The sequence below is a fragment of the Toxotes jaculatrix genome, chromosome 22, assembly GCF_017976425.1.
Source record: "Toxotes jaculatrix isolate fToxJac2 chromosome 22, fToxJac2.pri, whole genome shotgun sequence".
NCBI classification, from domain to species: Eukaryota; Metazoa; Chordata; class Actinopteri; family Toxotidae; genus Toxotes; species Toxotes jaculatrix.
This window is the reverse complement of record NC_054415.1, coordinates 355,001-379,332: the sequence shown is the minus strand read 5'-3', so window position 1 is coordinate 379,332 and position 24,332 is coordinate 355,001. Positions and strand designations below refer to the sequence as shown.

Here is a 24,332-nt window from a genome sequence, read left to right as displayed (position 1 = left end):
AGAGGAGGAGGAGGAGGAAGACGAGACTGTCGGCTTAAGTACAACCAAACAGAAAAACAACCATCAGTGTGTGTATGTCATCAATGAACACACAGTTTTTATAGTCTGAAAATCTGCTGCTCAACAAACAGAGCAGAGTGTGTGTATGTGTCTACACGTCCACTGTCTCCTCCTGTTTTCCCACAATCCTTTGTTGTTGCTGACAGATGGTCATAATCAGTATTATCCCCAAGAGACGAGAGGACGTCCCGTTCGTTACCGGACACAAACACACAACGATGCACACACACACAGCGATCAGAGACCAAACGCACAGAGGTTGTTAGCACACACAGGCCGTGCTGTGTTACGTCGCCTGCAGCGAGCGAGTGTGTGCGACTTTGTGCTGATTGTGTGTGTGTGTGTGTGCGGGTCCAGGTTGAAGGTGTGTGGCGATGCTGAGGCTGAGCAGTGAAAACCAGTTCAGGTGTGAACTGTCCTCACCTGCTCAGGCCTGACCTCCGTCTCAGGCTCCGCCTCACCTCCTTTAGCTCCGCCTTTAACACAGTCTGATGCTCGGAGAGCGTCGCAGAGCCGTGTAACCTGCTGTCAGAGCTGATCTGAGGCCAGCGGAGTGTGATACCATCAGCTGTGACTGCAGCTCATTTCCTCCCTCATCCTCTTATCAGCTGATCCTCGCACTGCAGTCAAGAGACTCTGAGACCTCAAAGCTGAGGACAGAGACCCTGCTGTCCATAGGTCTGAGACGTTCTGTCTGCGTCTCCTCAGTCTAACTTCCTGCTCTGAAGCTTCTTACCAGCAGACTTCCTGTACGGACACACACAGGTGTATCCACTTCCTGTTCGCCAGGTTCCACTTCCTTCTGTCACAGGACAGATGCTAATGATCCATTCGCCGTGTTCAGCTGAGAAGCTTTGATGAAAAGATTGTTCCACAATCTTCAGGTTCCACCGATCTGGATCATGGTTCCTCAGCTCGTTACCGTTGTCTCGGGCGAAGGAAGGTTTCTGCTCCGTGTTTGTGTTTCGGGAGTTCGGCCTCGTGCTCTTGACTCCCATTAACGGACTGTTTGTTGGGGTGTCAGGGAATCAATGAGCTGCTCGTTATGAATTCATGAAATCATTTAGTGGCTGCATGTTGAACATCACCTGTGACACCGACGCTCATTACACATTTCACACGTTCTCCTCTAATGGTTCTGCAGCAGCAGCTTCTGAATTAATCTGACTTTTAATGCTGCCTGTGTGTGTGTGTGTGTGTGTGTGTGTGTGTGTGTGTGTGTGTGTGTGTGTGAACATGAAGTGAAACCGCGATCAGCTGCTGAATATTCTCCTCTAATTTAAAACGTCTCTGGGACCAGGCGCTGACAAGTTTCCAGCCCTGAAAATTAAAGCTCTAATTCACTGATGACGAACAACAATGAGGATGTTCATTTATTCAGCAGCACATCGAGCGTCTCGATTCGACTGAGCTGCGTTCGCTGCTCTGCTGAGGGTTCGTTCGTTCGTTCGCTGCCTCAGCTTTAATTAATAACTCTGATAATGAAAACTGCATGTGGACGAGCTGCAGTCGAGGCTTTTCTTCTTCTTCTTCTCATCACGACTTCAACAGACGAACACATGAACTAAACTAAGCTGCAGATGAAAGTGGTGAACATCTGTCCAGGACAGATGGAGACACCTTCAGTCTTTACAGTTCTCACTGCAACACACTGAAACGTGTACGACGTAACGCACGGCGACGTGACGCACGGCGGCCATCGGATCAGCTGCTGTGGATCCGGAGACACTGAGACAGATGCTGCTTTACTGGACATGTTCATTTAGCTTCAGGACAAAGGAGGACGAGAAACTCTGAACGCACCATTAGCTTCGGTCTTCTCTGAGGTTACAGTGAATGCTCTGGTGACTGTCTCCCGTGGGGGGAGGAAGGAAGGACACACCTTCAGAGGACATGTCCTTCACAGAGGAGACATGGTTGTGTGTTCTGCTTTGGGATGGGTTCCTTTTTTGTGCTGCTACAGTCCAACGCCACAATGATCGGGGGCTCTGAACGTTTCAGAAGGGTCTCTGTCCACACAGACTGAACATCCTGTCCACATGGAGTCAAGACCTTTACTCTGAGACACGTCCAAGTCCAAACATGAGACCAAGTCATGAGATGAGGGTCAGAGCCAAGATACCCAGGAAACACCCAGGAGTCTGAGACCAGTACCCACATGACAGAGACAAGGCCGAGTCAGAACAGACATGAGACAGTCCGAGGTAAAACACCCGAGAGGACGAGACAGATTAAAGTCATGAGAGGAGTGCCAGTCAACCATCCATGAGACGGAGACCAAGTCCAAGATACTTCAACAAGCACCTCAAGGCCCCAAGTCCAAAACATCTCAAAACCAGACTTGAGACCAAGATCTGAAGACACACAGTCAATCAACGAAGGTTCAGATAACAAAGACGTTTTGAGACCAGACTGGACATAAGACAAGTCCCTGCTGGAGTTCTTCCTGTTTCCAGTTTCACCTGCTGCTCATGCTGTGGACTCATGGTCCTGCTTCCTGTATGTAGTCCCCTGTTGTCCATCTGTCTGTCTGTCCTTCATTCCAGCCTTCCTGTGTGTCTGCACCTGTGCTTCTCCCACCAGCTGTGACAGTGACACGTTCAGCCGTCACGTCGTGAACATTTCTTCTTCACGTTTCAGTTTTCTGACACGATCAGGATCTCTCATTAACAGGGACGTTCCAGCTGTGGTCAGCAGCTGTATGGATTTTCTCTGTTTGTTCTTTAAAAAGAACAAAAGCAGACAGTAACCACGGCGACGTCTTCATCCCGTCTGTGACAGACGTGCTGAGGCAGAGGAAACGTATTTCACTCCTTCTTCTTCTTCCCCTCAGATCAGCAGCACCAGCAGAAAGTGAGTTATCGTGGGTTATAAGGAAAAATCTATAAGCTGCAGTCGAGCTGACAAATGATCCGCGTTTGATTTCCTCTGGGGGGGGGGGGGGGGGGCGTCTGAGCGAGGGTGTTTACATTTTTATCACATAACCAGCCTTTATCCACTCTGAGTGAGGAAGATGATAAAGGCACCAAGTGGCTGATGGGTCGAAGCCCTGAGGCAGAGAGCTGACCAATCACAGCAGGCGGGCAGAGAGCTGACCAATCACAGCAGGCGGACAGAGAGCTGACATCCTCTGTGCTTCCTGGTGTATTTACACCTGTACTGTCATGTGACCATGCACAGCCGATCACCTGAGGCAGGTTTGCTTACTCCTCCTGATGTTGTGCTGTGACGTGTCACAGTGTGTTGTTGTGTTGTTGTGTCTGCAGGTTTGTTAATTTTCTGTTTCTGTTGCAGATGATCCGTGGACCCCCCCTCCCACTCTGCAGCAGTGTGAGGAGCAGTATTGTGTGTATTGGTCTCGGTGCACAGTGTGTGCTCCCACAGGGTCACAGAGCTGAAACCAATATGTGGTTAGAGCAGCACGAGGCTGAATTCATGAATACTCGATGCAGAAATGGATTTTAATCTCTGCTCCTGCTTTTGTTCACTGATTTCAGAGCAGTCTCCGTGGAACTGTAGACCTGCAGGACCTTTACTCTCATGGATTTCTGTGGAAAACGAGTTCTGTTTCATAAATGAGGGAAATTAAAAAGGTTTAAATGTCTGTAAATCCTCCAATGAGTGAAAAGACACGTCGCTGGAGCAGGTTTAGTTTGGTTTGAACGATTCTAACATTTATTAAATAAAAGGTGAGAATTGTTCAGGGCTCAAAGGACAAAAATTCAATCTTACCCATGAAATCTGATAAACTAACGTTATTTTCAGTCGGCCATCGTCCCCCCAACCCCCGGGGGGACGAGCCTTCGATGACGATGGTTCCCGTCAAACGGATTTAAACCTGCTGTGGGTTTGTCGTGTAGGAACCTCGTGTCTGGGAGCTGGGGGGGCTCGGTCTGTGTGTGTCTGTGTGAAGCTGTGCTGCCCCCCCCACACACACACACACACACCATCACCCCGGCTCTGTAGGAAGCAGAGTCCTTTAAACCATCAAAGACACATCAGAGTCTGACGTGAACTGAAGTGAACTAGTATCAGGGGACAGACACTGAGTGCTCTGTAAGGTCCTCCAGAGGTTTGATTCTCCCAAATCAAACTCTCAGCCAATCAGACAACAGGATTAAACAGCTGATTCAGCACTCAGGTCTGAAGACATGAGACCAGGTCAGACAAACTTTGTTTGTCCACTGGACTTTTTCTGCTCTCTGCGGGGGGGGGGGGGGGGGGGGGGGGGGCTCAGGTGTGTAATCACTCACCTGCTCACAAACAGGAAACAGAGCAGAGAGCTGAGGCAGATAATAATCCTCATTAGAACCAACGAGCACGGCTCGTTTTTCAGTTCCAAGGTTTAATTTGCAGCAGGAGACACCTGAGTTGCTTTATCCTGCTCGTGTTAATGCTGCCGCCACAGAGTCGGCTTCGTTTGTGTGTCTCAGGCTGACAGAACCAACACTTCTTCTTCTTCACTGCTTCTTCCTTCATCAGGTTGTGAAGATATTTCCACACAAATGAGGAATCTTCAGCTCATCGACCAGATCCTGAGCTGCCGGAGCTGCCGGGGCTGCAGAGGCTGCTGCTGGTCTGAGTGAGAGGTGATGAAACACTGAAGAACACATGATAAATAATAAATGCCACGAATGTTTAAGTGAAAAACCCTAAATCATTTTCTCTGCTCAGGATTCTGCTCAGACTGAATCTCTTCAAGGCCAAACAGCAGCACTGCAGCTTCCTCAGTTTGTACGAGGAGCTGCGGGCCCCAGGGGCTGATGGGAAGGAGGGGGGTGGGGGCTCGCTTCACACCTTTTCAAAAATCAACCTGCAGCCTCGATTGAAGCTCGGCTTTTACTGTCGACTCTCTCTGTCAGCAGCAGAGAGACGAGGACTCTGTGGGGGATTTAGAAAAAGTGCTGCCTCGTCTCTGGATCTCCTGACTGACTCCAGATGTGTCCCACGGCCTTGTGGGAAAAAGTTATTGTTTGAGCTCAGAGGGAGACGACATCAAACCGAACGTCCCGGAGCTGGTCTGAGACATGAAGACAGCAGGAGGAGAGACCGGGTTCAGTGTGTTTACATCCAGCTTCTCACCAAAACCCAGGCTCTGACATTCTGCCGGCTGTCCGTACCAAAGCCGCTGTCAGCAGCACGAGTCCACGCTGATGGTCTGAAGTCTGGATCGGTCTCAGCAGCTACAGTAAGAAACTGGAAACTTCGTCTCAAACAAATCCAGTAAGAGAATAAATAATGTCCCGGTCTTTATGACTGTTCTGCCTTTATGTTTCCATATTCACCAAAATGACCCGACAGGCAGGAGCTGGAGGGATGAATGAAGGCCGAGGAGGGAGGGAGGGAGGGAGGGAGCGTGTTGAGGCGGGAGGTGGAGTCGTATGTGAGATTTTCTCAGCTGTCACGTGTGATTGTGTGATTGTGTTACACTCATTTCTCTCTGCCTTATCTCTGTTTCCAGACAATGCTGAGCAGAAACACTTCCCTCCAGCCAAACAGCTAAAAACAGTCGGAGAGGAAGAAAGACGGAGGAGGGAGCAGCAGACAGATGGAGAGAAATATATAATAAGAAAGTGGAGAGCTGCAGGCCAGGAAACAATCTGACATAGTAAAACAGTTTTCACACACACACACACACACACACACGCAGTCCTGATGTATTTATTGTCTCTGAGCTGCAGTGTGTCTCCTCCATCAGCAGTCACAGGAGGTGCAGACTGGAGGCAGGAGGTCTCACTCTGCTCCTAAATCACTGAACAAAAAGATCCCAGAGGAGCTCAGATCAATGCTGGCACTGTGTGTGTGTGTGTGTGTGTGTGTGTGTGTGTGTGTGTGTGTGTGTGTGTGTGTGTGTGTGTTATACAGGAAGTCCCTGTGTGTGCACTGAGCTGCCAATCAGTATGTTTGATTGATGGCTCCCACACACACACACACACACTCTTACACACACACACTCTTCACTCATTACAGTCTCATTACTTTAAATTCATGCGGCTGCCTGAAAACAGCGGGAGCGCCCGGTCCTGCCTGTTGCCACCGCAGGCGGCATGTGCCCGGGAACAATTGCTCTCTGAGGGCAGAGCGTTTCGCTCCGGACGGAGCGGACAGACCGCGGCGGAGACTCCTCTGATCCGCGGGGTTTCACCACCGACACGCCCCCAGCCAGAGAGAGAGAGGAGGGAGAGAGAGAGGGAGAGAGAGAGGGAGGGGGGAGAGAGAGAGAGAGAGGGAGGGAGGGGGGAGAGAGAGAGAGAGAGAGAGAGGGAGGGGGGAGAGAGAGAGAGAGGAGGGAGAGAGAGAGGGAGAGAGAGAGGGAGGGGGGAGAGAGAGAGAGAGAGGGAGGGAGGGGGGAGAGAGAGAGAGAGAGAGAGGGGGAGAGAGCGGGAGTAACGTGAGTTTCCGTGTGTCTCTCCAGAAGCACCTGTGTGACCGGACAACGAGCCGCGGTGGCTGCGTCGCTTCCAGCCGAACATCTCTTGTTTTGCCGCTGCGGTTCGGCTCGGCTCGGCGAAGACCCGCTGTCCGTCGGAGAAGCGGCTGTGGACACGTCTCCGTCCGCGGTGAAACGCACGGTTCGCAGCGGGCTGCTCACCGCGGGATCAGCTCAGAGACCGGGAGACTCCGGCAGGGAAAGCCGGAGGGGAGCGTGCTCGCGGCGGATCGATGCCGGCTCCGTGCCCGTGTGTGGGGCGCGGGATCGTTCTGATGCCCGCCGAACTTGTTGCTGCGGGAAGAACAACGCACTGTGAGGAGGGAACATTGTGCCGAGCCCGCGGAGGGGCACGGCGCTGAGGCTTTGGAGAGTTTTCCTGTGTGGGGGTGAGTTTGTTTGGCAGACACACAGTGAGGTCGCTGCTAAGGACGCGCTGCTCACATGAGGATTTGTTGGTTTAACGCGCGTTAAATTCGTTTTTTCCTGGAGAAAGTCGGCCGATTAGTTCCATCTGTTGCCCGGCTGCGTGTCTTCTCTCTGCGGATGTCCTCTCCTTGCTCCGCTGCTCTGTGAACTCACCCCCCTCCCTCCCCAGCGAGCCTCCGCAGAGCTCCAGGAGCAGCATGGCAGCAGGAGTCGCGGCGTGGCTGCCGTTCGCCCGCGCGGCAGCCATCGGGTGGATGCCGGTGGCCAGCGCGCCCATGCCGCTGCCTCCGAAGGACAAGCGCCGCGGGCAGGGCGGGCTGATCGTGCTGAACGTGAGCGGCACAAAGTTCCAGACCTGGCGGGATACACTGGAGAGGTACCCGGACACCCTGCTGGGCAGCTCGGAGCGGGACTTCTTCTTCCACGAAGAGAGCAACGAGTACTTCTTCGACCGCGACCCGGACATCTTCCGCCACATCCTCAACTTCTACCGCACCGGGAAGCTGCACTTCCCGCGCCAGGAGTGCATCTCCGCTTACGACGAGGAGCTGGCGTTCTTCGGCATCATCCCGGAGATCATCGGGGACTGCTGCTACGAGGACTACAAGGACCGGCGGCGGGAGAACCAGGAACGGATCCAGGACGACGAGGAGATGGAGCAGACCAACGAGCTGGTCTCCCAGGACATGAGCTTCCGGGAGTCAATGTGGCGGGCCTTTGAAAACCCGCACACCTCCACCATGGCGCTGGTCTTCTACTATGTCACCGGCTTCTTCATCGCGGTGTCAGTGCTGGCCAACGTGGTGGAGACGGTCCCCTGGGGAACCGCGCCGAACCGCGTCAAGGAGTCGTACGGCGAGCGGTTCGCGCGGGCCTTCTTCTGCCTGGACACCGCGTGCGTCATGATCTTCACGGCGGAGTACCTGCTGCGCCTGTTCGCCGCGCCGAGCCGCTACAAGTTCGTCAAGAGCGTGATGAGCATCATCGACGTGGTGGCCATCATGCCCTACTACATCGGCCTCGTCATGACGGACAACGAGGACGTGAGCGGCGCCTTCGTGACCCTGCGGGTCTTCAGGGTGTTTCGGATTTTCAAATTCTCGCGGCACTCTGCGGGACTTCGCATCCTGGGCTACACTCTGAAGAGCTGCGCGTCGGAGCTGGGCTTCCTGCTCTTCTCCCTCACCATGGCCATCATCATCTTCGCCACCGTCATGTTCTACGCGGAGAAAGGATCCCCCGGCAGCAAGTTCATCAGCATCCCGGCCGCCTTCTGGTACACCATCGTCACCATGACAACGCTGGGGTAAGTGATGCTCACGATGTGTGTGTGTGTGTGTTCTCACGCAGAGGTGAGTGTTGGTGTCACTTTATCAGCTGCGTTAAAAGATGAAAAAGCAGCTTCAGGAGGTTTTGGCTGAAACGTTGAATCCTAATACAAAACTCCCATTGGATTTTCCCTAATTTTAAGTTTTAAGAGCTAGAGAAGAATTTTTCGCCGCCTGGTTAGCTCAGTTGGTAGAGCATGAGACTCAAACTCTCAGGGTCGTGGGTTTGAACCCCACTCCGGGCGGCACCACCTCCCATGGGCTCACCACCTGTGGAGGTGCCATAGGACTTCAGTGCATTGTGGACTGGGTGGCAGTCGCCCCCGTGACCTGGGCCTGGACCCAGATAAGCGGCAGATGTTGACATGAGAAGAATTTTTCAAAGAGCAAAGTTTGTGTTTGTGCTGTTTCATTAGATCCAGACTTTGGAGATTTCTGAGCGACTCAGAGTTTGAGGAAAAACACTCAGACTGACTCTGAACTGGCGTTTCCAGCTGAGGAGGTTCTGTTTGGTTTTGTTGAAGGAAAGTTTGCGGTGGTTTGAAAGTTTCTGTCAGTGGTTTCACACACACACACACACACACACACACACACACACACACCTGCTGTTCAGCCTTTAATCAAACAGCCTGTTATATGATCACACAGAGGAGATAACATCATGTCAGAGACACAAACCAAACACTGCTCTGACTCTTTGACTCTGACTCTTTGACTCTGTCTCTGTCTGTCACAGCCCATCAGTGTTCTGTTTCCTGATGGGACACCTGGCTGATTACTGCTAAGACAGGTGTCCATCGGGTCTGAATCCAGTCCTGAATCTGTTCATCACACTCAGTTTCTTTGGGAGAAATAAAGACAGCAGCAGTTTATCACTTTACCACTTTAAACCAACAGGAAGTGGTTAATAAAGGTTATTTCCTCAGTGGCTTTGAGAGCATGCGGAGCTGCAGTTGAAGGAGATGATTCGGCGTCTCACAGGGAAACCAATCGATCACAGATAACAGACCCTGATGCAGATTTGAACCTGAGCTGCTGGTTAATGTTTCATGATGTTCACGGCTGTTTTTTGTCTCTCAGTTTCCCTCCTGACTCTTTTCTTCTTCTTCTCTCTGTGGGATGATTCGCTGTTAATGCTGCTAATTAAATTAATGCATTAGCTGCTCAGAATACACACACAGCCATTCTGTTTTAATGGGCTCTGTAATGAAGCCACCTCGAGGAGCAGCCGAGCAGAGAAGATGGTTTTGGTCGTCAGAGCAGAGTTCGTCTGGTCCTGAAGCGCTGCTGCTGTTTCATTTGGAAACGACCCTTTTAATGACACTCAGAGCGACTCGCTGCCAGAGCCGCGGGTTTTTATGTCAGAAGAAGAAGAAGCAGTTGATGAAGAGTCTTATTATATGAAGTAGAAAGATTTGCATTTTTGGAATGAGGAGGCTTTTCCCAAAACTCAGAGACTGACAGGAAGATGATTAGCAGTAACCTGAGAGGATTTGCTGCAGGGCTTCATTAACCCATTAGTGGACACATCCCCTCCGATCTGTGAAGACGACACAGAGAAATTACTGCCTGACAAAGAGGACGTTATTTACTCTGACTGAATATTTACAGTGACGCTCGCTCGTTGTGTTCAGAGCTGAAATGATGAGACAGTGAGTTTGGAGCATGAAGTGTTGTTGGCCAGCTGTTGGTCAGTGAACACGCTTGCCGTGTCATGTTTGGTCCTGTGTGACATCACGGCCTTGTCATGGCTGCAGCTTCGTCTCTGCTGTTTAACGATGGGGTGGAAGTGGTGGTTGGTGGATTTGTGTCTCCTCTGTCGTTCTGCTGACACCAGCGGATCTGAAATCCCACAATGCCAAAAGAAAAATGGAGGAGAAGAAGAAAGTATGGGCGGCGGCTCTCTGGGAGCATTTATCTTTCATCTCCTCTCAGTGAACCTGAAAGGAGTGGAAGTGAAAGGAGGTCTTTTTCCTGCAGCTGAATGACTGTGTGTTGGTGTGTGTGTGTGTGTGTGTGTGTGAGCTGCAGCTGTGCAGCAGTGTATTTATCTCTCTGTCATTGATATTCACAGCCAGCTCCAGATCAATGAGCCCCGACACTCCACCTATTATTTCATTTCTGGTGTCTAAAAGGCGAAGCCGCGACTCGGCTAAATTGTTTTCCAGTCGGTTTTGGCTGACTCGTCACAAAGAGGAGGGGAGGGGGCGGGAAAGGGGTGAGGGGGGTTAAAGCTGCTGAGAGACTGAGGGACGGACGAGGTGGAGACAAATGGAGCCGCTCCTCATTATTATATCTGATGTATGCATCACACGTGTAGGATTATCCGTCCGTCCTGCAGCTGCTCTCTGATGGACTGGGTGACTCCGTGTGTGCAGGCCCACGTCATAGGACCATAAAACCAGTCAGACCAGTATGACATAATGAATTGTGTTCCCAGTCTCCAGCAGCTGAATCATCAGTCAGCTTGTTCCTCTGCAGGACGTTAAGCTGACAGCTGATTGACTCAGCGAGCTCCTTCTTCTTCTGTGGTTTGAGATAAAGTGACCTGTTCGTTTCTCTGACGAAGGCATTGTTACGCCCGGGGTCCGATCTCTGTGGCGCTCTCTTCTTCATCTGTCCCTGCTTCTGTTGCCTCCGTACAACCTGTTGTCATGTGTCGTCCCACCTTTTCGAGGAATTGGGCCCCCGGGGGCCTCTCCTGCTCCTCAGTCAGGCCCGGACCAGGATCAGGTTTCCTCCTCTCTGCATTCTGCCTGTGTGATGTGATCTTTGGTCTGTCTTCCACAAGAGGATCCGGTGGCTCCACAGGTCACCTGTCTGTACCTGCTGGACATGTGACCTGTGACCCCGCCCCTGACGTACACCTCGACTAATGAGGATCAACGTGCTGCTGCAACATGAAGACAAAACTCAGCCGACGAAAACAGCTCAGGTCTCCGTACATGTCTCCTGGAGGTCTGGACGTGTTTAGACCAGGTTAGATTTCAGCACCTGAGGCTCATGGGTAATGTAGTATTTAGAGACATTTTACAAACCTTGCAGTGGTTCTCACTGGGGCCCCACAGTGAGTGGGCGGGAGCTGTGAGTACACCTGCCTGAGACCCTCAAAGGGTGGATGAATGGCTCAACAGGAAATAACGTTCTGTCAGGTGTCAGGTGTATGTTTGGAGCATCGGGTGGAGTGAGGTGTAGTTTGAAGAGAGCGGCCGTCAGCAGGTTCATTATCCAGACACTCACCTGTTTCATGTTTCACTTCAACATTTAGAAAAATAAGATTTTTTAAAAAGTAATTATGATTTCACATCTGATGATGAAACTCTTTCTTCTTCTGTGATCACAGATCAATCAGCTGGTTCCGACTCCTCACTTCCTGTCGGTCAGAGATCCGAGCTGACGAGTCTCACGTGTCCCAGCACAGTGTCCGTGTTCAGACTAACATGTGATCGGGTCTGGATGATGTCATGTTTCTGTGTGTACACACACACACACACACACACACACAGTCTCCTCAGCTTTCTGTGTGTGTGTGTTCTTGTACATCTATTTTTGTGAGGACCTAAAAAAGCACAGACTTACGGAGTGGGGACATTTCTGGTCCTCAGTTTGTGACTCAGGACTGTCTGAGGGTTCAGACCTGGGACAGGGTGAGGGACATGACCTGTAACAAACAGGAAGCTGTGAGCAGCCGTGAGACATCTCACCTCACAGAGCATCTCAGCTTCATCAGACCAGGTGAACCAGCTGAAGGTAAACAGGTTGCCGTGGTGACGGCATGGATCTGGTCAGCTGATCGGCCTTAAGCTTGTTAATTGATGATATTCAGTCGTCTCTGCAGGGTGTCCACGTCTCTCTCTGTGGTTTCATTCTTCACATTAAAGAGAAACCTGGAACACGGTCAGCGTCACTGACTGAATCAGTCCTGGACTGATGACAGGTGACAGGCTGAAGGGTCTTCTGAGTGTTGGATGGAGTGCAGGAGGAAGCCTCAGGGTCCTGGAGTGGACTGAAAGACTTCCAGGAGTCCATAATGGAGTGCTTGAGGTCCTTGAGATAAACTCTTATGTGATCGAGTGGTGTCTGGTTTCCAGGAGTCCTTGAGAGGATTCCAGGCGTCTCTGGTGAGGAGAGAAGTGTTGAGACTGGGACTGACACAGTTTCAGAGTGAAGCTCTGACCGTCACTGATCACATGACAACCATCACTGATCACATGACAACCATCACTGATCACATGACAGCCGTCGCTGATCACATGACAACCATCACTGATCACGTTTGTTCAGGTGGTTCTGACGGGCCGAGCGACAGTGCTGCTGAAGGAGGTTTAACTTTAACTGATCCACACCATCCAACTTTCAGTTAACAGGCTGAAACACAAACGTGTCTCTGTCCTTGTCCCTTTTCCTGTCCCTGTCCCTGATTTGTGTCCTGGGATGTATGTGAACCATGTGTGGTTTAATTAGCTGTGAAACTGGACCAGTGACCTCACCTGTTCACCTGGATCAGGTGTTTCACTCCAACATCCAGGCATTAAACCAACAGGTCGGCTGATCTCAGGCTGATCTCAGGCTGATCTCAGGTGGATCTCAGGTGGATCTCAGGTGGATCTCAGGTGGATCTCAGGTGGATCTCAGGCTGATCTCAGGTGGATCTCAGGCTGATCTCAGGCTGATCTCAGGTGGATCTCAGGTGGATCTCAGGCTGATCTCAGGCGGATCTCAGGCTGATCTCAGGTGGATCTCAGGCTGATCTCAGGTGGATCTCAGGTGGATCTCAGGTGGATCTCAGGCTGATCTCAGGTGGATCTCAGGCTGATCTCAGGCTGATCTCATGGACAAACAGCTGGAAACATCTGGAAACTTTACTGAATCAACCTGACCACTTCTTTTAGAAAAACCCACCAAACACGTATGACACAGGTTGTGTCCCTTACAGTGAGACACATGTCCTCGTCTCTCCTTCAGCTGCTTCTCTCATGACTTTGTTTCTTTTCCTAGTTTTTCATTTTCCTTCTGCTGTGAAACTGAAAACAGACGATTTGTTCATTTCCACAGAGAAGAAGCAACAGATGATGTGAATCTGTCTGTGTGTGTGTAAGTGTGCGTGTGTGAGTGTGTGTGTGTGTGTGAGTGTGTGTGTGTGTGTGTGTGTGTGTGTGCTGTTTATCTGAAGAGGCGCCACAGTCTGAATGAGACTAAAAATACAAGAGCAGCTGCTGCTGAAGCTTTTGATTTTCTTTGTGCTGACTGCAGAGCTGACAACACGAGGGCTTTGTACACACACACTGTGTGACTCTGTGTGTGTGTGTGTGTGTGTGTGTGTAGATGTTGTCCACAAACAGGATTTCAGTGAGACTGATGAAAGTGGAAAGTGTTTCATGGTTTTGGGGATTTTGTGGATTTGTGGTGAACTGCTCCTTTAACGCTCCTTTAATGGCAGAGCGTACGTTACACCTCCCCTCCCTCGTCCCTCGTCCCTCGTCCCTCCTGTGCACAGCAGCTGTTACTGATGAAGTTCACGTCGCTGTCACGATGTTTGTTTTGTGTCTTTTGTCGTTTTACTTTCCGTTGTTGTGTTTCAGTTCGCTGACTGTGTTCGTTCTCTGTCCTGATTAATTTAAACCTGAAAGCTTCGACCTCGTCATCCGTCAGTGTTAACAGGCCATTATATCACCTGTCAGGTGTGTGTGTGTGTGTTATATAATCCATTTGTCCCTGAGTGTAATTACAGCAGCAGGTGTGGAGCTGAGAGAAGAAACTCACCTTGTTTCTATGTAACACAGAGATAGAGTGACACACACACACTCACATACACACACACACACACTCACACACACACACACACACCTGACAGCTGTTACGTTCTCGGCTGTAAACACCTGACAAACATTTTGTTTTCTGTGGAAAAAAAATCCACTGATCAGTTTCTCTGGAAAAGAAGAAATGAAAAGACACACACTCACACTCACACACACACACTCACACACACACACACACACACACACACTCACACACTCACACACACACTCACACACACACACACACACACACTCACACTCACACACACACACTCACACACACACACACACTCACACACACACACACTCACACACACACACACACTCACACACACACACACTCACACACACACACACACACACACACACTCACACACACACAGCTCTGACTCTGTTTCAAATATTCATACTGAGAAAAGAAGATCAGGGTCCTCGTGGATCTGGACTGAGGAGGTTCTGGAGGATTAGGTTCAGGTTCTTGTCGTCCTTTAGGAGGCTGATGGTCCTGTGGGTGGTTCTCTTGCAGAGGACACAGAGGAGGTTCTTGTGGTAACAGCGGAGGTCTTAGGGTTCCTTCATGTGGTTCTTGTGGTCAGTTCAGAGGGGACCTGTGTGGTTCCTCTGGGTTCTCATGATCGTTGTGAAGGTTCTAACGTTCTAACAGAGCGTTGGACCTGTGTCTGTGTTCAGACGGTTGTCTTCGCCGTGGACGGCTCAGGACGTGGACCTGGTCTGGGAGCAGCGTGGCTGTCGGTGATGGACGACGTGCTCTGAGCCTGCGTGTGTTCTCCTGTAATCTGCCGTCTGTTTACTGTGCTGCAGGACGGACATCCATCGTTTGTTTCTACGGCAACAGACAGGTCATGTGACGAGGAGATGGCGGTTCGATTCCCACACAGACTCTGTGTGCGTCTGTGGCCAAGTCACATGATGTCATTATGCTGAACCATATGATTTATGATGTAAACATTCAACTGAGACATTTCCAGTAGAAAGAGAAATTCACTGATGTTTTCTTCTCATGTCTTCTCTGAGTGGACGGACTGAACGGACAGAACCTTCATCTCCGGCTCCTCGTTCTGCAGATTCAGGCCTGGGGTTGAAGGGAAGTGCTGTCCTCTGTGGGTCAGTGTGTGTGTGTCTGTGTTCACCTGCTCAGGTGTGTGAACGTTTCCTGTTCATCCTGCAGGTGCATGTTGCAGAGCTGATGTGGAGGCAGAGTCTCTGCAGCTTTAAATAGACTTTTTATTATCAGGACTGTGGTGGAGCTGATGCTCTGCAGTGCTGACATGGAGGTAAAGACCTGACGTGATCTGCAGTGTCCTCCCCCACCCTCCCCCCATCCTCACCCGCCCCCCCGCCCTCACCTCCTCCTGCAGGAGAGCTTGACCATCAAATAGCAAGTCGGTGGATTAAAGCTCTCTGGGAAAAAAGGTGGAGGTGAGAATCGACAGATGGAGGAATTTTAGAGGAGACAAGGATGGAGCGTGATTGGACGATGCAGTCACATGATCAAACAGGAGTAAAGACAGAAAAGACGAGGGATCAAGTGAATCTGGAGGATCAGGACGTCCTGAGCTCCGTCTTTCCTTCCCAGCGTTGAGTCCTCGACCAATCAGAGCTTTGAAGTATCAGAGATGAAAGATGTTGAGCAGGATGAGAGCGATCCTCACCTGCTGCAGGTCACATGACTCCCTGAACGAATCCTTTTCTCTCCATTTAGATCAGATTATGACACCATGAATTTTCCACCTTAAATTCCTTTAATTTACATTTTATTAAACATGTAATGAAGAGAAATTAATGGGATTCTTCATAAAATGAAAGACAAACGAATGAATTGTAATAATGGATCATTTGCTCCATTTGAGTTGTGCCTTGGACATGCTGTGGACACGCCGTGGACACGCTGTGGACACGCCGTGGACACGCCGTGTTCTCTTTGCTCACCCAAAGGTCAGCAGCTGCCAGTTCAGTGCGGCTTCGTCCAGCGAGATGCTCCATGTCGGGATTTCTGTGAATCCTGTCTCTTCTTCGTTGGTGTTTTTCTCTGTCCATGGCAGAGCGCGTTCATGCTCTGGTGTCGCGTCACCTCTGACGTCGCTGGTCAACGCAGAAGCAGCCACACGGTCGCGTACGAAACTTGCTGTCTGACGACCTCGAGGTCGCTCAGTGTGAGCTACAGCAAGACCTGTTTCCATGGCGACATGGTCTGTAAACATGCTTTACTTCTTCGTGGAGGCGTCAGCAGGTTGTTGTACAGACAATGTTGCCTGGTGTTTTGTGATCATCACACCCTCTGTGTAAGGCCAGGTGTCACATGTAGCGTGTTGTACCCATCAGTGTGTGTGTGTGTGTGTGTGTTCAAAGCGGCAGAGCATAAACTGTAAACACCTCGCTCTGCTGTATCGCCACAGCGACCAGATGGTGCTGCTTGGCGACCGTTGCCAAGGTGACCCAGGCACTGCCGGGGGCAACGACCTGAGAGAACCGTCATCCATCACACACACACAGTTCGTACATACGTGTATTTGTACTTGTATCCTTGTGAGGCCCCTCAGCCTCACCTGGTCCCACACCTGGTCCCACACCTGGTCCCACACCTGGTCCCACACTTGGACCTACACCCGACTCTGAAGATTCCTAAAATCCGTTCATTAATAAAAATGATGTAAGCCTGGTTTTATGAAGCTGCTGAGCTAAACTTTTCACAGTGTAGCTCCAAACCTCCATAAAGAGCAGCGGTAGAATAAAGCCGGGCTGTAGATGATGTTTCCTCTCGTCTGTAATAACTCGACTGGTTTGGGGTTTTTATTTCCCCTGCTCCTGCAGAATAAATCAAATCAGCAGCTGCTGCAGGTCGACTCCATGAAATCCTTCATCCGTCTGTGAGATTCACACATGAAAAGATTTGTTTCGCTTTTGTTCTGGGTTTGAAATGATTATCTGAGTCTCTGAAGTCAGCGGAGTTTCTTCACCTTCAGCGTTTTTAATCCTACAGACCAGAACAAAAGAAGAAGAAGAAGAGCAGCTCTTTACTTCTGCTTTAAACACGTGAACTGACACAAAACCACAGAAATCAGATCAGAAAACACGGAGCAGCTGAAGAACATTCCAGACATCGAACACGTCCGAGCTCAGTGCTCGTCAAGTCAAAGCGTTCTGACCTGAGACCAGTCTCCCTGCAGGGCTCAGCCTGATGACGAGGTGGAGGCAGAAAGTAAAAGCTGATCCCAGCTTCAGGAACGTTTTTAATCCTCTTTTTTTCAGCTGAAATCTGAAACCTTTCTCCTCCTCCTCCTCCTCCTCCTCCCGCTCTCCCAATCCTTTAATTCCTGCTTCCCTCAGACTCTGCTGACAGGTACAGTAAAACCTGATCATCTTATTGAATCTGGTTTCAGGCTCAGTCTGTTCTCACACTGACGAGGGTCAAAGGTCAGAGCCTCCAGGAGCCTCAGAGGCCGAGTGTGTGAGTTTCTGTGGGTCAGTGTGGATCGTGCTGCTGTGGGGGTGAGTGGGGTTTACACCTGGTTTTGGACTGACAGGTGTGTGACTCCATGTTTGAAGGACTCAGCAGCAGCACTAACAGCAGTCTGTGATTATAATGATGGTTTCTCAGGTGTCTGAGAACTGGAAGCTTCTTTGTTCTCACTGCCGAACAGCAGCATGAAGGGATCCCTGAGCTGGTGTTCCTGCAGCAGTGATGCACAGGTGGAGTCACAGGTGGAGTCACAGGTGTGACGCTCACATTCAGACCTGCTCTAAGATTAAACTGCTGTTCTCTGTCCAACTCAGGCTTCTGCTCGTTGCAGAGAGTTTTCAGCCTGATGTGCTGCTGATCAGCTGACTCACTCTGTAATGACTCAATAAGGAGTTTGTGTGTCCTGTACCTGTACCTGTACCTGTGTGTTAGCAGGGACCGCCCCCCTCCCTGGCAGCTCACAGTGTGTTATCAGACCCTGATGTGATCAGTGTATGAGGAGGTGTCGGTTACAGACGTGTTCTCCGTGTCGCTGCGTCCTGACTGCAGGAGTCTGATCAACAAACCAACTGAATGAAGTCGAACTCGTGGAAAACCTCCTCACAGCAGCAGGAGGGGGAGGATACGGAGTGGGTTTCCACGGTGACAGCAGCATCCCTCAGGCTCACTGTGGTGATTACCCTGCAATGCAATCAGCCTTCACTTCCTGCGCCCAAATTAGGAAGCAAATCCAATAAAGTCCACAGAGCAGAGAGAAGAGGACGGAGCGTGTTTCCTGCTGCTGGAGGAACGTCTGAGACCTGAGACCTGTTCTCACAGCAGCACAGAGAGCAGTTATATCAGCTTTACTCTGACACAGGCTGATCTCAGAGCAGTGTGGAAGGATGGAGACCAACAGCCGACACGTGGACAGAAAGGATTTAACGCTCACACTGAGATATATGAACAGACTGAGACTCAGATCCAGAACCAGGTGCTGGAGGAGGATCAGAGGCCACTACACTGTACTACACACTGTACTACACACTGTACTACACACTGTACTACACACTGTACTACACACCGCCCACAGGTCCTGTATAGATATGGGAAAAATCCTTCAGTGTAAAGCTTCATCAGGAGCAGGGCTCGTCAGCTGATTTCTCTCCTCTCAGCTTTGTGTCTGAAATATCTGTTGCTGCTTTTCCGTCAGTTTCCTGTCGCAGACTTTATTACTGACAGAAGTGATGGAGAGCAGAGTTATTCTTTGAAATGAGAAGTGACGAAGCCACAGCAGGATTTCAGGCAGAATCCGCAGGAAGTGGTTAATGGATCTGGTCTTGATGAGGCCTGGAGGAGGTTTCGGTTTCCTTCTGCTCCTCATAAAAACCCCACAGTGCAGATGAAACATTAAAATGTGTTCAGCCTCCTGCAGAGTTTCCTCTCAGCAGCTCCACAGCTCGCAGCAGCTGCTCCTGCTGTCAAATCCCTGAACGTGGCCCCAGGACTGAGGACGGATGGTTTCAGACACCTGGTCACCTGATGGGTCCAAGACCTGGTCCAAGTGTTGTCTCTCTGCTGGCTCAGGCCTCAGGCTCCAGCATGAACCCTGTCTCACTGCTGCCACGAGACCTGGACAAAAACTGTGTGTGTCTCAGGTCTGTCATCCGTCCTCTGAGGATGATGATGGTGAATAATTCACCAGTGAAACCCTTCATCCTGTGTGTGACGGCGTCCTCGGCTGGACTCAGACCAGCTACAGGATCACCACTCTCTGAAGTCTTCTTTTTCTTTTCAAATCTCTGACTCTTGAAAATCTTTCTCCATCGTTCATTAAACAGTTTCGCTTCTCTGACCTCAGGGTTGTAGTTTTACATCTGAGTGACGCCACAGACGGATCCATCATCGCACCATGCAGCTGTCACATGACAGAGCGTGTGCTCATGTGTTTTCCGTGTCATGGATTCTGGCTGCAAGCCACGCCGCTCTGACTTCCTGTTTATGATGAGAAGACAATGAGCCTGAAACACATCAACACGCATGATTAAACATGTTCAGTTTCAGCCAGCGTGGCGTGCTGTGGTGACACGTTCAGACACAGCAGCACATACATCACAGACACACGCCCCCCCACCCCCTCTGTTTATAGGGCTGAACGATGGCTGGGGATCATCCTCTGTGACCATGAGTGACCACAGCAGATCTCTGAATGATGGAGACCGGTCGTCTCCACGACACCTCGGTTCGTCCTCCCGCTCACCCTGATCCTCGCCGCAGGTTTAATCACGTTATCCGTCCTGTCATCACATGACCTGAGAGGCTGCGGCAGAGTCCTCCAGCGGCTCTGGAGACGTAACATCCGTTAGTGGAGACGGATGAGTCCCCTCACGTCTCTGCTTTAATGAAAGTCTTGTCTTCGTCTTTCCTGACTCTCCGTGTTTGTCTCGTGTCTTCAGCCTTTGACTGAACCTTTCAGTTCTCGCTGTGAAGCTCAGCAGCTGCTGCTGCTCTCCCACACTGTAGAGGGCGCTGTGGATGGACAGGAGCTTCACTCTGATCCTCTGCTGTGAACCTGCGCTGCCTTTCTTCTTCTACAGTGTTTTATTGAAACTTTGGGGTTTTGACTTTTGATCAGACAGCAGAGGACGTGTCCTCGGACGTGGACAGATGGGTTTTTATTCACCATTCTGTTTGCAGTTGTACAGTCCACCTCGTTTTCAGCCTCAGCTCTGCAGAGACACGCAGGTGTGTCAGTGCTGTGGAACATCCTCTGTGAATGGGAGACATCTGATACCGAGCTGTCACGTTCACGGAGACCTCGCAGCACATCGCAGCTAATCTCCTCGCTCTCTCATAGCTCCATGATGAGGCGCCGCGCTGTCATTGGCTGACTTAAATCCTGATAAATAACAAAGCTGCTGCAGAGCGTGGAGCATGGAGGCGTTAATCTGGTGCAGCCGAAAACCTCCTCATCTCCACATCTCAGCCTCTGCGCTCCTCCTCCTCTTCTCCACCTCCTCCTCCTCCACCTCCTCTTCTCCTCCTCCTGAGTTCAGGAAACTGAACCAGGTTTATATTAATAAGCTGAAGATCAGTTAAACCCTGTTTCCCATCAGAATAAATCTGTCTCCAGTGCTGATCCTGGATCAGGCTCAGGTCCATTTAGTGCTTCTGGAGCTTTCAGGTGTCACACAGTCCTCCTCAGCTGAACAACTGACCGAAGGTGAATCAGTTTAAAGCCTGAGCGCGTTTGGCCACAGCCTGTCAGTGGAGGCGGCAGCTGATTGGTGGAGCTGATGTGGAATGGCTTCCTGTGTGTGTGTGTGTGTGTGTGATTGTAATGTTCGGTTGTTTGTCACGACGTTTCAGTTTTTCTTCTTCTCTGGTGTTTAACACGAGCTCATGCAAATGAAGTCGGATATAGATTGGATGTGGGGCGGAATGCAATCAATGTGTGTGTGTGTGTGTGTGTGTGTGTGTGTGTGTGTGTGTGTGTGTGTGTGTGTGTGTGTGTGTGTGTGTGCATATATCAGCAGCCTGCATGTGTGTGCTCCATGTTTAATTAACTTCGTCACACCAAATACCACACAACTGCACTGTCCTCAGTCCAAGCCCAGATCTGTCCCCACGTTTCCTGTCTCTCTCTCTGCAGGACACAGTCAGAAGTCAATGGAAATACCTGAGGAGAATCTTTACTCTGAAGGACTCTGTCTCCGTCCCCCTGTGGCCCTGAGACTCTGCATTCATTGTTCTCCAGCTCGTAACCTGAGAGCTGATGAGAAACTCTGTGCCTCCTCCTCCTCCTCCTCCTCCTCCTCCTCTTCTCCTCCTCCTCCTCCTCCTCCTCCTCCTCTTCTCCTCCTCCTCCTCCTCCTCCTCCTCCTCCTCCTCCTCCTCTGCTCCACAGTCTGCAGTTTTACTCCAGCTGAACATAAATCTGCTCGGCTGCTGATTGAAGAGGAAAGGGAGCCGTAAAACGGAATAAATGGCACAAGAGGGAATAAACTGACCTGCTTTCTCTGTTACACACGAGTCTGGTCGTGAACGATCTGGGTTTTTCTGAATCTTTCAGCCTTTTCTTTCCCTGATTGCTGCCGAGGGTCTGCTGATTTCTCGGCCTTGAGCTTTTCTTTTATCTTCCTTTAAAAGCAGCAGAGGATGGTGGGGGGCGGGGGGGGGGGGTCGGTGTATGAAACGCTCTTTGTCTTCATATTGGAGTTCATCTCCTCTCGCTGCCTGAGATCTCCGCCTCCCTCTCATACATCACTGAGCTCTGATGCTAATGTGCTGTCACAGTCAGCTGCAGGGAGTCCAGCAGGATCTCTGAGGACCAGCAGATCCTGGGTCAGTGCTCCACTCGTACGTAACGCTGCTCACTTATCTGTAGCAGGTTATTTTTAGCTGTGAGGGACGCTCGTCCACTGAGAAACACACAGGCAGGTCAAACAGGTTCAGGTGTGTGGTCTGAAGACACCTGATGTCCACTGAGGACAGGAGGACACCACCTCTGATTTACAGAATCAGTTTACGTTACCTCGGTCCATGTTCTCCTCCTCCGAACTCTGTACCTGATGAACCTGAGACTCCTCCCAGTTCACCTCTGACCCCAACACAGACGGCCAATCCTTTCACCTCACTGTCTTTATGATACAGCGCTGTCCCCTGACCTTTGACCTCGTGAAGATCTTTGTGAGAGAAACAGTAAAAAGGAGGATGGTTTCTCAGATGGAGGGAGGAGAACAGTAAACGTCTGGTTTATTTATGGTCCTGGTTTGAACCTTGAACTCGTTTGGGCTTTTATTCTGACAGTCTGGTGCAGCATGGCTGGTGTTTTCCTGTGTGTGTGTGTGTGTTGGTGGTGAAGACGATCAGTTAAACCCGGGCTGAGGTGTTCGATGTCTCAGATTGTCCTGTGACATGAAATCCTTGTTCCTGGATTTTCTCTGACTGGACACTTTCCTCAGCACCAGCTTCCTGTCACTGGACGATCCTTTGGTCACATGAAATTTAAAATCAAAAATCATCTTAATAAATCTAAAGACCATCCAGCTGTTTCCAGCTGTTCCTGAGTGAGTCTGACTCCTCGCTGCAGGTCTGAAAGCTGATCTGCTTCCATGACAGCGACTGTTTAAAAGCAGTTTGCAGTAATTAGTAAGCGAGCAAAGGGAGAGTGAGCTCTTACGTTTACAACAGTCAGACTCATTAGAGGGATTTTCACGTCTTGAAACCCGGCGGGCGCCTGCAGGGGTCAGAGGTCAGCGCTGCAGCACAGGGCCGACACATAATCTGCTTTTCAGCTGGTCACGTTAGAAGTGTTTGGGAAAATTGGATTTACTGTATCGTCCTGCAGGATGAGACAGAGCTGCTCACTTCCTGTTCTCCTCCCCTCAGGACTCCATCTATTTTCTCTTATCCTCACTCCATCTCCTCCTCCTCCTCTGACAGGAGGATGAGTAAGAGTTTGGATGGAGCAGCAGACGACAGATTAATGAGGAATAAAAACAGCTCTGACATTTTCAGCAGCCGTCTCTCTCTGTCTGTGCCAGCGTCACTAAGCCAGCTCTGACCCAGGATCCAGGACGGCTCTAATGATCTCCACGGAAACGGAACGAACATTCTCTGGGTCAGAGAGAGTTCCAGCTCAAACGTTCGTTGTGTTTACCTCCTGGTCCTGGTCTGATCCAGACGGGCAGAGGCTCGGCGTTTCACCGGCCGCGCTCAGCTCACAGACACGTGAACATCTGGGCACAGTGTGGGAGAACGAGCTGCTCACACAGGAAGACTCTGGTCTCACAGGACGGCTTCACAGCTCAGGACACATGTCCACAGCTGTCAGTCAGTGTGTGTGTGTGTGTGTGTGTGAAACCTGCGCTGTCATCGTCTCAGCGTCAGGTGGCAGATTGTTGGGACAGCGTATCAACCGGCAGACGGTGGACATACGCAGCATCATCTGCTGTGACTCACCTCAGATTGTCTCGTCTTCAGCTGCTCAGAGTCCACCAATCAGACCCTGTAGACAGGACAGGTGTGTGACGTCCTCTCGTGTCTCTATGACGGGTCTGTCTCTGTCTCTGCAGAAATATCATGGTAGAAAAATGTTTGAAAGGTAAAAGCAGCGATTATCGTCTCCATCGTTTCCAAAGGGACGATTCTAAAATGACAGCATCACTGAGACAGACACTGTCCCTCACTGTGCACCTCTACAGCAGACTGACAGGAGGAGGATCAAGACGCTCTTCATCACATTAATGCGTCATCATCATCATCACAGACCACAGGTCTGACCTTCGTCTGTAGCTGCAGGAACTGAGGCATGAACTGTATGTGTTCACACTGTACATGTGCACACATGTACAGCACACACACACACACACACACACACACACACTCGGACCTAATGAGGTCACATGACCAGTGAACTCCCAGGCAGCAGGTTTCCCTGTGGACCGTCTGGATTCTGGTTTTACCTGTCCATGTCCAGTCTGACACCTGTCACCTGTTGTTTCTCCTTATATTTGTGTGAGCAGGTGGTTTCCTGTCCTCAGTGCAGCGTCCTGTACCGACCCGTCCATCACAGACTGTCTCATTGTTAACAGAGTTAACTCATATTTATGTTTTCCCTCTAAAATTAAAATGTCCACAGAGAAGAGACAGGAAGTGAACAGGTGATGGACTGTGAGCTCCATCAAACCAGAGGAACTCCACCCCCCTGTGTCTCCTCCTCTGTCTCGCTGTCTTGAGGACGTGCAGCCTGTCGCTCTCCTGCTCTCTGCTCCTCCCTCTGCTGCTGCTCCCTCTGCTGCTCCTCCCTCTGCTGCTGCTCCTCC

General features: G+C 50.6%; 1 protein-coding gene and 1 non-coding gene across 4 annotated transcripts in view; both read left to right on the top strand.

Annotated features, from left to right (window-relative positions):
* The first annotated feature begins 6,847 nt into the window (after window positions 1-6,847).
* kcnd2 (potassium voltage-gated channel, Shal-related subfamily, member 2) overlaps window positions 6,848-24,332 on the top strand; it is a 31,793-nt gene continuing 14,308 nt past the window's right edge. For all 3 annotated transcript variants that reach the window (XR_005892810.1, XM_041029715.1, XM_041029714.1), the window contains exon 1: window positions 6,848-8,225. Coding sequence is in view for 2 of the 3 variants with exons in the window: in XM_041029715.1 (XP_040885649.1) it covers window positions 7,117-8,225 (1,109 nt within the window). In the remaining variant the exon portion in view is untranslated. The remainder of the gene's footprint in view (window positions 8,226-24,332) is intronic.
* Window positions 8,420-8,492, top strand: trnal-caa. The gene has a single exon. It is a non-coding gene; the product is annotated as a tRNA-Leu (tRNA).